Source organism: Macrobrachium rosenbergii, chromosome 25 (genome assembly GCF_040412425.1).
Source record: "Macrobrachium rosenbergii isolate ZJJX-2024 chromosome 25, ASM4041242v1, whole genome shotgun sequence".
In the NCBI taxonomy this organism is placed as follows: Eukaryota; Metazoa; Arthropoda; class Malacostraca; order Decapoda; family Palaemonidae; genus Macrobrachium; species Macrobrachium rosenbergii.
The window spans coordinates 15,351,321-15,368,820 of record NC_089765.1 but is presented as its reverse complement, the minus strand read 5'-3'; the positions used below and the strand labels follow the sequence as shown (position 1 = coordinate 15,368,820).

Here is a 17,500-nt window from a genome sequence, read left to right as displayed (position 1 = left end):
AAGATACAACCTAAAAGAACGACAGGACATGATACAACCTAAAAGAACGACAGGACAAGATACAAATTAAAAGAACGACAGGACATGCTACAACCTAAAAGAACGACAGGACATGATACAACCTAAAAGAACGACAGGACAAGGTACAACCTAAAAGAACGACAGGACAAGATACAAACTAAAAGAACGACAGGACAAGATACAACCTAAAAGAACGACAGGACCAGATACAACAGAATCTCCTGGACGTTTGGCTGCAGTCTTTATCAGCCCCATCAAATTATGTCGCCCAAGATTAATATCCGGGAGCGGTCATTTTGGGCCGCAGTCATATGACGTGATCGGGGAGCCCCGTAAGAATTCTTTCCAAGAAGCGGAAATATCTCACGTGCGTCCTTTTTGGAGAGGACGAATTCTAGACTCTTCTTCTTCTTCTTCACCAGTTACTTCGTTGAGACTCCACAGCTTTCTACTTATCGTTCGTTACATTCGTAGTCCTTTGAATGTCAATTTTTTTCACTAGACGCAGAATGTGATTGCCCTCTATTACTAGTTGCTATTTCTCTTGAACTGTATGATCATTTGATGTGTAAATATGGGCACTAATTGCACTCTAGAACAAGGAACGTTTCAGAGTTGACTGGAAGTTTGCGCTGCTCGCCCCTGGCGAAAAATATTTCCTTTTTTTTTTTTTTTAGGGAAGAATTTATGAGGTTAAATTTTCGGGTAGGAATTTGCGAAGGGGAATCTTAAGGAGGGGAATTTTTGTGGTCAGCTTCGTCGGAATTAGTTTTGTCCCAACATAGAATTTGTGGTTGAAACAAGAAAGTAAATTAGGCTTCTTAGGCGTAATTGGTCTTCTAGCTAAATGCAAGATTTTATTTTAGTGTTTATCCTAAATATATTAATACAGAATACATATACATATATATATGTGTGTGTGTGTATGTGTATTTGTACGTGTGTATGGTTATTCATCTGCTGTCCCTTCTTCCAACACTCGTCTTTGTCAAGTGGTTAGTAGCAGAACAGGAATACTCTAGAACCCCTCCAAGTGCAGGTAGGCTTCTTAACAATAAGGAGATTAGTAAAGTTCGTTAAAGTCCTTCTCTGTAATTAGAAACTGAAGACGAAGCCGCTTTCGGACCGGTTAACAATACGCCCCCCTCTGTACTCGGAGAAATAATGTATACGTAGGAGCTCGTTCAAGTTTGAGACGTCTCTTGGATGTCAATCGTAAATTTAGGAACGTTCTGGTGTATGTCTCACCAGAGTAGTGGCGTTCCCATCATCCTATTGTCTCTTTAATGTTTGGTTTTCAAGAGTTGTAGCCTTGACCTGACTAGCTCCGGGTTACACCTCAACCCAGACCTCTCCTCCCCTCCCCCATCCCCAAATCCAGCCCATCAATCCTCACCCCTCCCTGCCACTTCACAGAGGAGACTTACTTTACCAGACTTGGAAACATCACAGAAGATTATTTTACCAGATTTGGAAATTGACTCCTGGTACGCATCCAGACTGTATTTTATTCCGGTCTTTTTGCGCAACTTGTCAAACTAAAACCAGCTTATATTACTGGAACACAAATTATTCATTCATTCAAAATGATTTCAACGTAAAGTTGAACTTAGATAACCATCGGAAAGTTCAGTGACTGAACTTTAGCCTTTCTCTCTTAACTTTTACCTTTTAATTCCGTTTTGTATCTTTCAACACTTTTCAGTCTTTTTCTCGCAGTATCTAAGTCTCGCTAATAGTTTCTGCCGTCGTCCTTCAACCACGAGAGAGAGAGAGAGAGAGAGAGAGAGAGAGAGAGAGAGAGAGAGAGAGAGAGAGAGAGACCTTTAAATACAGTGACACTCGTTGCGTTGCTTTGATAAGTGACCAGAACGACATTTAGAATTAATGGCGAATTGAAAGATGTTTTCGTCAGCCTTTGCGAAACGAAAAGCTCATTAACGAGTAGAATTGGTTCCTCAGAGCAATTGGTGGGAAAAGTCTTAATTAACAGTCCCTTAAATTGCACATTACAGGAGATGGAAAAACTATTTCCATTCGATCGTCAATGTCAACCTGTTGACAATGGGAAGAACGCCTGTCTTCCATACATCTGGAAAATATGTAGCATATTCAGAGTGTTTTCTTCTTCAAAGGTCTCTCTCTCTCTCTCTCTCTCTCTCTCTCTCTCTCTCTCTCTCTCTCTCTCTCTCTCTCTCTCTGTCGCGGTTGAAGGGTGACAGCAGAAACTGTTGGTGAAACTAAGGTACTGCAAGTGAAAGATTTAACAGGTGATAAATAAAAGAAAGGGAATTAAATCTATCTATCCGTATGCTTCCCTCTCTCTCTCTCATAACACACACACACACACACACACACACACACACACACACACACACACACACACACACACACACGCAAAATAGTTTTCTCCAAAAAAGGATGCTTACAGAAAACTGTAAGCAGAGTTTTACATGACGCTTTGTGAAATGGCTCCAGATGATTACAAAAAATATTAAATAATCCTGAATTCTCCTTAATATTCGCTCACAGCACCGCAAAATGAAATTATAATTTTTCTTAAGTCAGTCAGTTTCCACCGCAATGCTTATGAGCAAATATGCGGCAACGAAAAATATAACAAAGAATATTGCTTTTTCCCGCCGGAATTCATATTCTAATTGGAATGAACTGCTCCATAAATCTAAGCGATTGTCCGTGGTTTAGGTAATGGATATTGTGTGCAGAGAGAGAGAAAGAGAGAGAGAGAGAGAGAGAGCGAGAGAAGAATCAGGTCGAGGTGGAATGAAGATGAAGTCTGCGGGGAAAGCACGCCATGTCTGAAAAGGTTATTGACCTTAAACATTATTTTATCTTATTATTATTATACTTTTAAGTACTTAACCCAGAATTAAACCATTAATATGGGTTCACATAAACCAAGTGTCCTCCTACCCTGACCAGAATTTGAACATATGCCTTTTTTGGGGGGTTAGAAGTAACATGCAGTGACCTTAACCATTCAGCCATCGTACAGAGAGACGTGAGCTGATGTATATTATACTGAACATAATCCCATATATATATATATATATATATATATATATATATATATATATATATATATATATATATATATATATATATATATATATATATATATATATATATATATATATATACAGTAGACCCCTCAAATTTCTAACGGACGCAGATAAAAACAAATGACAGCTGACAACTAAGCAAGTGGGGAATAAAAACAGAGACCATCTTACCCAGACAATGTCACGTGGGCTCCACTTTCAATTTACCTTGCGCTGCACATATTGCTGGTGAGACAATCACTTTCATTAGTGGTTTCGAGTCTGCATTCATCATCATTTACCTGCTTCCGATGTCGTCTCTCTCTCTCTCTCTCTCTCTCTCTCTCTCTCTCTCTCTCTCTCTCTCTCTCTCTCACTCGGTCAACACCCTCGCTCTCTATAAACATCAGTTGTGCGAACTTTTAAAGGGAAGATCTCTCTCTCTCTCTCTCTCTCTCTCTCTCTCTCTCTCTCTCTCTCTCTCTCTCTCTCTCTCTCTCTCTCTCTCTAAATTATGTACACACACACACACATATATATATATATATATATATATATATATATATATATATATATATATATATATATATATATATATATATATATATATATATATATAAAATCATGAAGCTACAAATGTCGTTTTAATATCAATTCACGCTACGGGAATATCCCAGATGGGGAATTATCACCGAAGGGGAATTGTTTTTCAAGTGATAAATGGATCGGTACCGCCGGGTCTCGAATCCTCGACTCAGTACCTTCCAACGACTCCAGTCGACGGTCCAACCACTGAGCCACCGTTGGAAGGTACTGTGTTGAGGGATCGAGACCCGGCGGTATCTATCCAACTATCACTTAAAAAAAATTCCCCTTCGGTGATAATTCCCAATCAGGGATATTCCTGAAGTAGCGTGAATTGCATATTAAGCGATATTTGTAGCTTCATGATTGTATATAAATTACGGTGTGATAAAAATTTCATATATATATATATATATATATATATATATATATATATATATATATATATATATATATATATATATATGTATGTATATAAACATCAGTTGTACGAACCTTAGGGGAAGATCTCTCTCTCTCTCTCTCTCTCTCTCTCTCTCTCTCTCTCTCTCTCTCTCTCTCTCTCTCTCTCTCTCTCTCTCAGTAAACACTAACTGCAAGAAATTAAGAGAGGGAGAGTGAGAGAGACAGACAGACAGAGATCAGAATTCAATGCAGTTAGTGTTTATTGAGATTGAGAGAGAGATAAAGCTCCCCCTCTTCCTTAAAATTTATTCAGAGAGAGAGAGAGAGAGAGAGAGAGAGAGAGAGAGAGAGAGAGAGAGAGATCTTCCCCTGGTGTTTATAGGGAGAGAGGGTGTTGTCCAAGAGAGAGAGAGGGACAGAGAGAAGGAAATCAATTAAGACTGCCATTTTTCCAAGTACCAACTTTTTCCCTTCTGCGAAGAGAAGTCTGCCAGAAGTTGTAGCCTCGAATTCCCATATGCGTCGTCTTCGGTTTTACTGTGAATCTATATAATATGGATTCGATAACTGTTCGCTGTTCACTTGTAAAAGTTCATCAGAGGTTGACTTTTGGTGAAATAGGTTTGCGAGGAATTTCCAGAAAGATCGTTAAACTGAAAGGTACCTTTGTCATTAGGACGCACTAGTATTTCTCAAGCTTTTTATCTCCTATTTATAGATGAATAATTATGAATTAATTTTTAGCTCTGTTATTATATCCAGATCCTAATGCAGGGACATATATATATATATATATATATATATATATATATATATATATATATATATATATATATATATATATATATATATATATATATATATTAATAGTTTTCTTCCTCACATCAGGATCGAACCCAGGTCTCTCAAATGAGATTGCAATGGCGCTACCAACTCCAACCTCTAACCTTCAAGCGAAGCAGTAAAGACGACTGATCATGTGCTGATACATTTTGAAATTAACGAGCTGCTCAAGGGCTAAGAGTCTGTGCTGGCATAGAGCCAGGTAAAGTATATATATATATATATATATATATATATATATATATATATATATATATATATACTTACTTAGCAATGAGTGAAGTATTGCATCGTCTGTTTGTCAAGGACATTGCAGAGCCAGAGAGCGCATAAAGGGTGGGAGAAAGAGAGAGAGAGAGAAGGGGGGAGGGAGGAAAAGACAGAGGGAAGGAGAGAGTGTGTGGTGGGGGGGGGCCACCGAACTAATTTCGTTCCATCAATAAGATTAAATTGCTGGGGATTAAGAAAGAACCAGACAACCAAAAAAAAAAAAAAAATAATGGAGGCTGCGTTCAAAAGCTATAATGGAAGCCGCGTTCAAAAGCTATTTGGCTTTATTACGAACCAGAACAATGGCCTTTCTTACAATACCATCTTTTCTTTCTCCCTTTGACTCACGTTCATGAGCGAAGATCTGAAAGAGACTTACAATGAGTTCCCCAAATCTTACGAGATATTGCGTTTTTCGATGAGCGGTTTTGCGCTACATTGTAGCGGAGGTCTGCCGCTCTGCGCTGTATTGTAGCGGGGGTCTGTCACGTGGTATATAATGCTTCTCTTGGATGTTCGTTGGAAAGTTCCAATTACGAGCTAATTACCCGTCAAAAACGAGCACGTGAGTACTTGTTAGTGAATATACTATTTTTCCAGCAACCTCATCTTTTGTAAAAGGTATTGACGCTTGTTAGAACCTATATTAAGCATCTACAACATTTAATACCTATTAATGAATATATTATTTTTCCAGCAAGCTTCTGTTTTGTAAAAGGTATTGATGCTTGTTAGAACCTATATTAAGCATCCACAAATTTTAACAGTTACAAAACACGATCAATTCTCCTTGTATCTGAATAATTTACTTAAGTTTTTATTTATTTATGTATCAGTTTGTTAATTCATCTCCCCTTTGTGAATTTCCCGTAACCTTCTGTTACTTCTTTCGAATGAATACCATATTCCGTGGAAGCTTGAATTTCAAGTCCGTGGCCCCTTTGGTGGGCTTATTCCATATGAACAGGGTTCATCTTCTGAATAATAATAATAATAATAATAATAATAATAATAATAATAATAATAATAATAATAAAGTGATGATAGTGAAATTGCCACAGTGAAGACTTACCAGCTTCTTGTTTAAATTTGAAAAACTCGTATCCCTAATCGATTCAAGATAGTAACTAAATATTTAATGTGATTTCGCTCCGTGTTTGGGTTATTTTTAGTTTCGTTGATTTTAGTTTGATGATGATATATATATATATATATATATATATATATATATATATATATATATATATATATATATATATATATATATATATATATATCAGATTCGAAGTATTTATTTTATCTAATGTAAGTTCTCTTCACCGAGCAGTTTTTTCATTGATTTTATTTTATTGTATTTTATATAGCATTTTTGAATAGATGATAAGATTTTTGCTCTGAAACAACGTCAGTGTAAAATATAAAACTATGCAGCACCTACTAGTTATCGTATAATCAAGGCCACCGAAAATATATCTATCTTTCGGTGCACTCGGTATATTGCTGTATGAGCCACGGCCCATGAAACTTTAACCACGGGCCAGTGGTGGCCTGGCCCAAGGCCAAGAGGGGCGTATACCGTTGCCAGATGCACGATCATGACTAACTTTAACCTTGAGTAAAATAAAAACTACTGAGGCTACAGGGCTGAAATTTTTTATGTTTGATGATTGGAGGGTGGATGATCAACATACCAATTTACAGCCCTCTAGCCTCGGTAGTTTTTAAGATTTGAGGGCGGACAGGAAAAGTACGGAGAGAAAAAGTGCGGACAGGAAAAGTGCGGACGGACAGACAAAGCCGGCACAATAGTTTTCCTTTCAGAAAACTAAAAAACCACACACACACACGTATCTTGGAAGTAATCTTGCTTCCATAAAAAAAAAAAAAACAGCATCTGAAAGTAATCTTAACTTCTTGGTTTCCTACGACAAACACTGTGCTAAAAATATATCGACGACAAAGGGGATTTCTGCCTTAAAGGTGTTTTGTTAAATGCCTTGGAGGAAAATAACAGCAAGTCTCCGCTCCCGAGAAGGGTTTTATAAGCTTAAACTGACGCCCACTTGGATGACGTCATGATCACAAATCCTTGTAAACATAAGGAGATTGTTCTTTTCAGTAAAGGTACCTACGTTCATGAGGCTCATGAACTAGTAAATGCAGGAGAGACCTGTTAAAAACAGGAATAAAATATGATCTAAATCATATCGCAGTGCAGTCTTATGAAGAAACGAGATCTGGTCTTCTAAAAACCCTTGCGTCCAGTAATGTACAGAAGGGAATAGAATATTATATAAATAATATCGCTGTCCAGTCTTGTAAAGAAACGAGATCTGGTCTTCTAAAACCCCTTGCGTCCAGTATTATACAGTAGGTGCCAATTCACCGACAAGTTATCCAGGTTGCATTTTTATTATACCCCTTCCCATGAACTTCCCCATCTTTTTAGACAAAACAAAAGATTTCATAAAACATTGATTAACTTCAATATCTTGAAAAATATCAAAATGTCGAGCCTAGGCGTGGAATTACTGCTTATGAAATTCAAAATTTATGATATATTGTCACTTCCAACTTTGAAATTAATATCATGGAAAAACGCTTTTCTCGTGGCCCTGATAAAATTTTAAAGTGAGCCAGCCTCTGCGTAATCCAACAATATTTTACTAGTTTAACAGGAACTCTCCTAAAAAAAAAAAAAAAAATCGACAGCAGTACGGTTAGATAACCGTCTCCGTACATTATAAATGCCGCGCGCGCGCGCCAACGACCTGAATCTATGTCAACACAAGTACATAGGAAGCGAGCCTGTTTGTTTTCTCCTCTCTGCCGCGAAAAGTAAACAAGACACAAAGGAACTCCGACCTTAAGTCACTACAAACTAACCCACAAAAAATGTTTGGCTTTTTCTCCCCTTCAGTGAAATACTGTACTGTGAGTCGAAAGCGCTAGCCAAGCCTTGTGGAGGAGGAACACCGCCGCGATATTCTTGACAGGTCCTTTATTATTCCCCCTCTCTCTCTCTCTCTCTCTCTCTCTCTCTCTCTCTCTCTCTCTCTGAGTCCATATCGTTCTCACATTCATCCTTAATACTGAAAGGTCGTGTTGCGACTGGGTGCAAAGGGAAAAAGACGAGGGGGGGGGAGAGAGAGAGAGAGAGAGACAGACAGACAGAGAGAATACGAAGCAGAATCAAATATATTTATCAAATAGTCCAAATTCGTATTAGTGTACGCGTGTGTATGGTGTATGCGTACATTTAATATAGAGTCAAAGGGAAGTTATTGATAATGTTAGAGATCTTATGTTGATGCTTAATAATTGAAAATATCTAAATCAAATTATTTAAGATAATGGCTGGTCACTGAAAAGACAAGGTTTCAGAGAACTGTAAAATCAATCTTTAATTATTATCGTGTTTGCTTTATACTTAAAAATACGTTTTAATTTTAGTTTTTCTGTAAAAGGAAGCTATTGTGCCGGCTTTGTCTGTCCGTCCGCACTTTTTCTGTCCGCCCTCAGATCTTAAAAGCTACTGAGGCTAGAGGGCTGCAAATTGGTATGTTGATCATCCACCCTCCAATCATCAAACATACCAAATTGCAGCCCTCTAGCCTCAGTAGTTTTTATCTTATTGAAGGTTAGAGTTAGCCATAACCGTGCTTCTGATAACAATATAGGATAGGCCACCACCAGCCCATGGTTAAAGTATCATGGGCCGCGGCTCATACAGCATTATACCGAGACCACCGGAAGATATATCTGTTTTTGGTGGCCTTGATTATACGCTGTAGCAGCTGTACAGAAAACACGATTGCGCCGAAGAAACCTCGACACATTTATTAATTGTTTTTATAGTGCATCCTTACCTATCTCTCTGTTAGATAAACACAGCAAATATGTTTGTCGATGCTTCATTCCCACCAGATTCCAGTGATTACCGTTCATTGCCAGCAGGGGAGAAATTCAATCACGGCAAAAGGTTTGGAAGAAATCAAAAGATAAAAGTCGAATCTAACAGTTATTTGGTTCAGAATGCGACTCTTGGACCCCCATTGCTTTGGGTGCTTGGCCCTGGGTGCTTGGCCCAAATTGCTCTTTCCTTCCGTTTAGTTTATTTTTGAAGTCCGGCTAAAAATAAATTGATTTCTCGTAGATGTCCTTTCTTTATTTTTTTTTTTTGTTTCATGTCCAAGAACTTTGCACAGTGTCATTTTATTTTATTTTATTTATTTTTTTTTTTTTTGCTGAATGAATTAAATAACACAAAGGATATTTGACTCTTTAACATAGGGTGACCAAGACATAAACATTAAATTTGTCATGCCTTAACACTAATAGGTCAATACCTACGGTGCTTTTTCCGAATAAGAAAGTATTAACTGAGAGAGAGAGAGAGAGAGAGAGAGAGAGAGAGAGAGAGAGAGAGAGAGAGAGAGAGAGAGAGAGAATTATAAATATTCTTGTACTTTTGCCTTTATGTTAAACCCTGCAATAAGTGTTATAAACAGCTATAAACTATACAGTATTCGAGAGTCAATTTCTCTTTAAGAAAAAGTAAAGAAACTTCTGATTTATATCACCCTCAGTTCATCTTTTTGACTTCTTATAATCCTTTGAGTTTTCTGTAAAAGAAAACTATTGTGCTGGCTTTGTCTGTCCGTCCGCACTTTTCCTGTCCGCCCTCAGATCTTGAAAACTACTGAGGCTAGAGGGCTGCAAATTGGTATGTTGATCATCCACCCTCCAGTCATCAAACACACCAAATTGCAGCCCTCTAGCCTCAGTAGTTTCTATTTTATTTAAGGTTAAAGTTAGCAACAATCGTGCGTCTGGCATAGATACAGGACCGGCCACCACCCGGCCGTGGTTAAAGATTCATAGGCCACGGCTCATACCGAGACCACCGAAAGATAGATCTAGTTTCGGTAGCCTTGATTATACGCTGTAGCGGCTGTACAGAAAACTCGATTGCGCCGAAGAAACTTCGGCGCATGTTTCGACGCACTTAGTTTTCTTGCGTGTTTTGTAAATTACAGCCATTGAGCTTCAAAATCATTTGCCTGGCGTGCGAAGTAACGTTACACTGTGAACTCAAAAAATAACAAATTAAAAAAGAAAGCTTTTATCACTCATCATATTTCACCACGAGACTCCTACTCAAGTTTCAAGAGTTGAAAAAAAAAATAAATAAAGCCGACAGGTGGCAGGTCTGACTGTGGACTTTATTTCATAATTAAAGCAATTTATTCTTTTAACTCGTATAAGTTTTCATATTTCTTCAGCGCCTGATTTTATATGAATATTTCTTGACGGAAATTAAAAAATGAGAAATTGCCTCTTGTTAACTTAAATTCATTATTATTTTCTTTTTATTCCTCGTGTTTTCGACTTTGAAAAATGCAACGAGAGGTTTGTATATTTCTTCAATGCCTGATTTTATACGAATATTTCTTGACGGAAAGTAGAAAAGAAAAATTGCCTCTTGTTAACTTGAATTCCTTATTTTCTTTTTATTCCTCTTGTTTTCGATTTTTAAAAATACAACGAGAACATTTTGTTTATATTTCTTCAGTGCCTGATTTTCTATGAATATTTGTCGACGGAAAGTAAAAAAGGGGAAACTGTTTCAGGTTAACTTAAATTCTGTATTGTTATCTTTTTATTCCTCTTGTATTTCGAAAAATACAACGATAAGTTTTGAAATAGAGATTTAGTTCAACCAGTTTTCTCCCACGAACAGCAACTCCCCACTTACAAATCAAAGAAATCTATCGATAAATTTTTTTTTCAGCTCCGAAGTCAAACATTCCAGTCGTTTTCATAACTTTTTTTATCTGTTTTTTCCCTCACTCTTTACTCTGCAGCAACTGACATATATATATATATATATATATATATATATATATATATATATATATATATATATATATATATATATATATATATATATATATATAACCTAATTCGCGTTGGATATTTCTCCAGAAAAGTAAAAACTTTGTTTTTCGACCAACTTAACACGTTCCTTTTACCCTTTACTCATGTTGTTTTTAATTTTGGGAATTACCAGAATAAAAACACAACTATTCACCTTCAAAAAGACTGTTAAATCAAATGTTTACCATGGAAAAAATATTTATTGCAAGCGGTAAACAGAATGCTATCGAGAACCCCGTAAGTGATCTGCTAAAAGTGATTTGTCACGGGCGAGCTATCCTGTAAGGTGGAAATTCGAAAGGGTCGATGGCTTAATGGATAGAATGAGGGGAATTGGACATTGGCACAGAGTTGTGGGATGATAGAATAAGTCGTGAATGCAATGTAGAAAGGACGACAATAACAGATGATCAATACTGATTGGTGATAATGATGAGAGACTGAAGAAATTGGTGAAAGTATGAATGTATTTGCAATATAAATAAGCGGAGGATTCGTTTGAAAGAAAATAAGGTTATAACGGTCAATGAAAATCAGAAAGATCAAAAGATTTTACAGTTGAAGTGAAGCGTTTGATGGAATGTGTAAACAGGAGAGTGACTGGTTTTGGTGTTAAAGTGGACCCGAGATAAGTCGTCACAAAATCCATTAGGAAATGTACCTAATTTCTTATGGGAATGGAATGGAATGGAACATTAGGAAATGGACCTAATTTCTTATGGGAATGGAATGGAATGGAATATAAAATTTAGGCCAGAGCTGGGACCTATGAGATCATTCACCAATGAAAGGGAAATTAACAGTAAGAAGGTTTGAAAGCTGTAACAGGAGGAAAACCTTTGAAACAATTGTTAGAGAGGGTGGAAAGTCTGATGGAAGGAAGAGAATATGAACGGAGGTACAGTCAAAGGAATGAAAGAGGTTGCAGCTAAGGGGCAGAAGGGACGCTGCAAAGACCCTTAAGTAATGCCTACAGTGTACCACGTGAGGTGCACTGACGGCAATACCGACCTGCGGGGCTAATTTCTCATAAGCACAGTAATATTGATTACAATTATTTCTCCTACTTTTGATCACAAAAATACCTGCTGCTATTCGTACAGGTATTGGGGAGTAAACAAAGTAGATATTATTATTATTATTATTATTATTATTATTATTATTATTATTATTATTATTATTATTATTATTCAGGAGACGAAACCTATTCATATGGAACAAGCCCACCACGGGGGCCATTGACTTGAAATTCAAGCTTCCAAACAAAATGGACTCCATTAGGAAGAAATAAGAGGAGGTAAAGGGAAATACAACAAGAAGAGATAGATTATTAAAAAATAAAAAAATAAATTAATCAATCAATAAATAGAGAGGAGAGTGAGGTAAAAAAAAAAGTGTCACAAATTGGTGAAGCAAGTAAGTGGCACTTGTATTGAAAAGTGTTTAAAACAATTTTGAGCCAATATTGAAAAGAAGTGAACCATGAGTGTTACAATCGAACGAGAGAGAGAGAGAGAGAGAGAGAGAGAGAGAGAGAGGTAAAATTTGTAAAGGATGAAGTGTTTGCTCAGCATAATTGGCCTGAGAGAACATGAAAGGGCGAGAAATGCTGAGATATATCCATTTCCATATCACCTCTGTCCCCCCGCGTACTCTGAGTGATGTACTGTGCTAATATTGAATTAGGATGAACACAACGAAATCCAGCGACACAGAGAGAGAGAGAGAGAGAGAGAGAGAGAGAGAGAGAGAGAGAGAGAGAGAGAGAGAGGTATTTCACGAGAAGACGAGGAACAGAGGGAAGGAGGAACGGGGGAACAGGTTTGATGGAACAGAAGCCTCTCGTGGCCCTTGTGATGAAAATAATTTCTGGTGTCCTTATTACCGAAGAATACCAGGGCCCTCCCCAAGGGCGCTCTGATCACGGCGCAGAAGATACAGGAGGTGGTGGGGTTTGGGGAGGGGAGGTGGGGGGAGGGGGAAGGTTTAAAGAGAACTGGCCGAGATAGTGACAGAAGCAGATCGAAAAGAGAGACACTGAATAAGGTGAATCAGTGGAGAGAGGGAGAGAGAGAGAGACAGACCTATGTACATGATCGGTACTCTGGGAAAATTATGAGGTGCAGCAGGCATCCCAGATGTGAGGCCCATTATTATGAAAGTAATATGGATGGAAAACAGTTAAAGCTCATAGCCAGAACGCAAATCGATAGGCCCCCCCGAAGTCTGTTCTACTGTACACCTCTGGTGGGGGGAGAGAGAGAGAGAGAGAGAGAGAGAGAGAGAGAGAGAGAGAGAGAGAGAGAGAGAGAGCAAGGCTTACTGATTCCCGCTATAGATTTTATCTAAGTGACTAATTACACGAGCGCAAATGGAAGGCGATTTCCCCATACCGTCGTTGCTTCATGATTCGTGGTGATAGGATATATATATATATATATATATATATATATATATATATATATATATATATATATATATATATATATATATATATTCAGTATCCTAGCGCCCGCACACACACACACACACACACACACACACAAGACGCTCTTAATTTAAGTCTGGAAGCCTATGTTGGAATTCTTAGAAGCGGATATGGAAAGTCGACGACAGCCGAAGCTAGGACAATTCAGCATCCTAATTTATTCTTTTTAATTATGAGTTCAGTCTAATTTAGTTTGGCGTTCAAGGGGGTATACGTCTTGTTCAACAAGAGATTAATTAGTTTCGAAATTGACTTGCCAGAAACTCATCATTCGTCTATGTAGAACAATGACGCTTCTGTTAACAGATTTCTATGACTTTCTAAGTTACTCAAAAAGTTGTACAAAGCAAAAGTTAAATAATGCATCATAATTGAAGTGGAATAATCATTCTTTCTAAAATTCTTTCCTATTTGAGCTCTTATATGTTCAAGGAATTAAATCTAATATTTAAGACTAGAGAAAATTGATTTTCCGTGTAATGAAGACTAAAATCATTCTTTTTTTTTCTTTCCAGGTTCTTCAAGGCGCCATTGTGAACAATTGTGGAGCCGGGTGTAATCGAACGGAATAATTCCAGATTTGACTGATATATCTGTGAACGAAAAACTATGAATGGCGAGCACTAAAATTGAGTGTTCATTTTGGAATGTGCGTCACTCTGAATTAATGCTGACTGTTGTTGAATTGTTTTAATGATTTAGTTTCATAATGAGAATTAATGTCTCTGATCTTTTTGTAACATATTTTTCAGGGTTGAATTTTTGGGAATCAAATCCGGTGAATGAAATGACTTCTGACGGTGTAACTGAACAGATAGCAAACACGTAAGACTTTTTTTCCCGTTTTAGATTGATTGAGAATATAAATCCTTTCCTACAGTACGAAAAGTGGCAAGAAAACAACAAGAAATAAGAACAGATAAACGAAAAACAAGAGGGGAGCATAATTAAACCAAACAAACAACTGAAGGGAGAAAGTTTCCACCAGACCAAAATGTTGTGATTTGCAAAAAGGAATCTAAAGAGAGAGAGAGAGAGAGAGAGAGAGAGAGAGAGAGAGAGAGAGAGAGAGAGAGAGAGAGAGAGGGGAACACACAAAGCCGTACCCGAAGCAACGCCAGCGCCCCGAAATCTATGAAAAGGAACAAAGAAAAGGAGAGCACGAAGTCCCGCAGGCAGAGTGAGGACAAGGAGGAACTGCCCAGGAGAAATGACAAGGGCATCCGAGACCGCGAGAGCGAGAAGGGCACGCCGAGCACGATGAAGGAGAGCAAGCTGGTCATCCTGGGGGCCGGGGGCGTGGGGAAGACCTCCCTGGTCCTCCAGTTCCTGCAGGGGTTCTTCTCGACCACCTACAAGCCCACGGTCGAGGATTGCTACAGCCATACTCTGCAGCTTCCAAGTGAGTCGAGAGGTTTCTTTTATTTTTTTTTTTTTTTATTTGCCGACTTTTTCGTCTGTTTATTTATTGATTTGTTAATTTATATTTTTTTCTTTTTCTAATGATTGATTTCTTCTTTTTTGTGTATTTCCCATTACCTTCTGTTACTTCTTTCTAATGAACGCTATATTCTTTGGAAGCTTGAATTGGAAGTCATCTTCTGTACAACAATAATAATAATAATAATAATAATAATAATAATAATAATAATAATAATAATAATAATAATAATAATAATAATAATAATAATAATAATAATAATAATAATAGTAGTAGTAGTAATAATAATGAAAAAATTATAGAATTAAATTCTCTCGTTTTGTAAATTCACTTCAAATTCTCAAGTACCAGAGAAAGAACCACTTTACTGAGATTTGGACATTAGCTTTTAATACAGCATTCCAAATCTTCAAAACGTTTGGGTTTTAGTATTTAAAATACAGTAATTTCGACAAAATATCTAATGATATTATAGTTTATTAAAACGCCTAATCAGAAACGATTTCAATAAATTGTGATTGGTATACGACCGCATACAACGATTTTTTCCATTCGCGTAGAACGTTTAGCAAATAAATGTTAAGTTCCATTGAATTTTACAAACATCTATAACAAAGTGTATACAAAAATATGGGAGAAAAATAACATATAAGGCAATTGAATGATTCACAACAAGAAATTAAATTTCCATATCAAAGCAAGCGAAGAAGACAAAATGAAATGAGATAAACAGCGATTAAGAACAGAAAAAATGGGAAAATGTAAGCACAGTTTTTCCAGTCAGAAATCTGGAATGTCCATCTTTTCCAGGAATGCTGTATTACCATTCCAGCAATAAACAAAGTATTCAGGTATCCTGGAAAATTATCGTTCTCTCCCCTCTTCCAGTTTACCCTAACTTGAACCTGGAATTAACATTGTTTCTTTACAGATATTTTCCTTTTAAATCTAACTTCTAAGTTTAGCTGGAATTAAAATATTTTCCTTTTAAATGTAACTTCTAAGTTTACGCGGAATTAAAATAATTTCCTTTTAAATCTAATTTCTAAGTTTAGCTGGAATTAAAATCATTTCCTTTTAAATGTAACTTCTGAGTTTAGCTGGAATTAAAATATTTTCCTTTTAAATCTAACTTCTAAGTTTAGCTGGAATTAAAACAGTATCCTCTAAGTTTAGATGGAATTAAAACAATATCCTTTTAAATATAACGTCTGAGTTTAGATGAAATTAAAACAATATCCTTTTAAATCTAACTTCTAAGTTGATCTGGAATTAAAATCATTTCCTTTTAAAACTAACTTCCAAGTTTAGCCGGAATTAAAATAATTTACTTTTAAATCTAACTTCTAAGTTTAGCTTGAATTAAAACAATATCCTTTTAAATCTAACTTGTAAGTTCATCTGGAATTAAAATCATTTCCTTTTAAATCTAACTTCCAAGTTTAGCCGGAATTAAAATCATTTCCTTTTAAATCTAACTTCTAAGGTTACCTGGAATTAAAATAATTTCCTTTTAAGTTTAGCCGCCATTGAAATCATTTACTTTTAAATCTAACTTCTAAGTTTACCTGGAATTAAAATCATTTCCTTTTAAATCTAACTTCTAAGCTTAGCTGGAATTAAAATAATTTCCTATTAAATGTAACTGTCACTCTGAGGCGCCTCTAACTCGCTGATGATAGCCATGTGCTCTGGGAGATAACCACTTGTTGAATGTTTGTTTAGGATCGGGGCGTCAGCAGACATTGAGCTGCATCAGGTGACCTCCAATTTTGGAAACTCTCCTATTTCGCAGGGTCCTGGGAGAAGGTCAATATCAACAAGTTAAAAATGAGCCGAAGTTTCTTCGGCGCAGTCGAATTTTCTGTACAGCGTATAACCAAGGTCGCCGAAAATAGAGCTATCTTTCGGTGGTCTCGGCGTAATGTTTTATGAGCTGCGGCCCATGAAACTTTAACACGGCCCGGTGGTGGCCTGTCTTATATCGTTGCCAGAAGCACGATTATGGCTAAATTTAACCTTAAATAAAATAAAAACTACTGAGGCTAGAGGGCTGTATTTTGGTATGTTTGATGATTGGAGGGTGGATGATCAACATAGCAATTTGCAGTCCTCTAGCCTCAGTAATTTAAGATCTGAGGGCGGACAGAAAAAGTGCTGGCAGAAAAAAGTGCGGACGGACAGACAAAGCCGGCTCAGTAGTTTTCTTTTACAGAAAACTAAGACCTGTGGTATGTTGAATACTTCATAAAGAGAAGTTATTCATGAGAGAAATGAATATAGGGAGAGACTTTACTGACTAAATGGGTATGAAAATAAAATGTGTGAACTGAGGTATGCTGTTTAATGAAACTGTAATCCTGTATCCATAAGCAGAGTACTATGCATTCTAGTGTGGAAGATGTCAGTGTAAGTATTAGAATGCTTATGGAAATGACTTTAGAA

The 17,500-nt window shown here is 36.8% G+C and overlaps 1 protein-coding gene across 1 annotated transcript in view; it reads left to right on the top strand.

Annotated features, from left to right (window-relative positions):
• Positions 1–17,500, top strand: part of LOC136852377 (ras-related protein Rap-1b-like) — a 63,926-nt gene that overhangs the window by 14,808 nt on the left and 31,618 nt on the right. The window contains exon 2 of the mRNA XM_067126968.1: positions 14,367–15,016. Coding sequence (XP_066983069.1) covers positions 14,749–15,016 — 268 coding nt within the window. The 5' untranslated portion in view covers positions 14,367–14,748. The remainder of the gene's footprint in view (positions 1–14,366; positions 15,017–17,500) is intronic.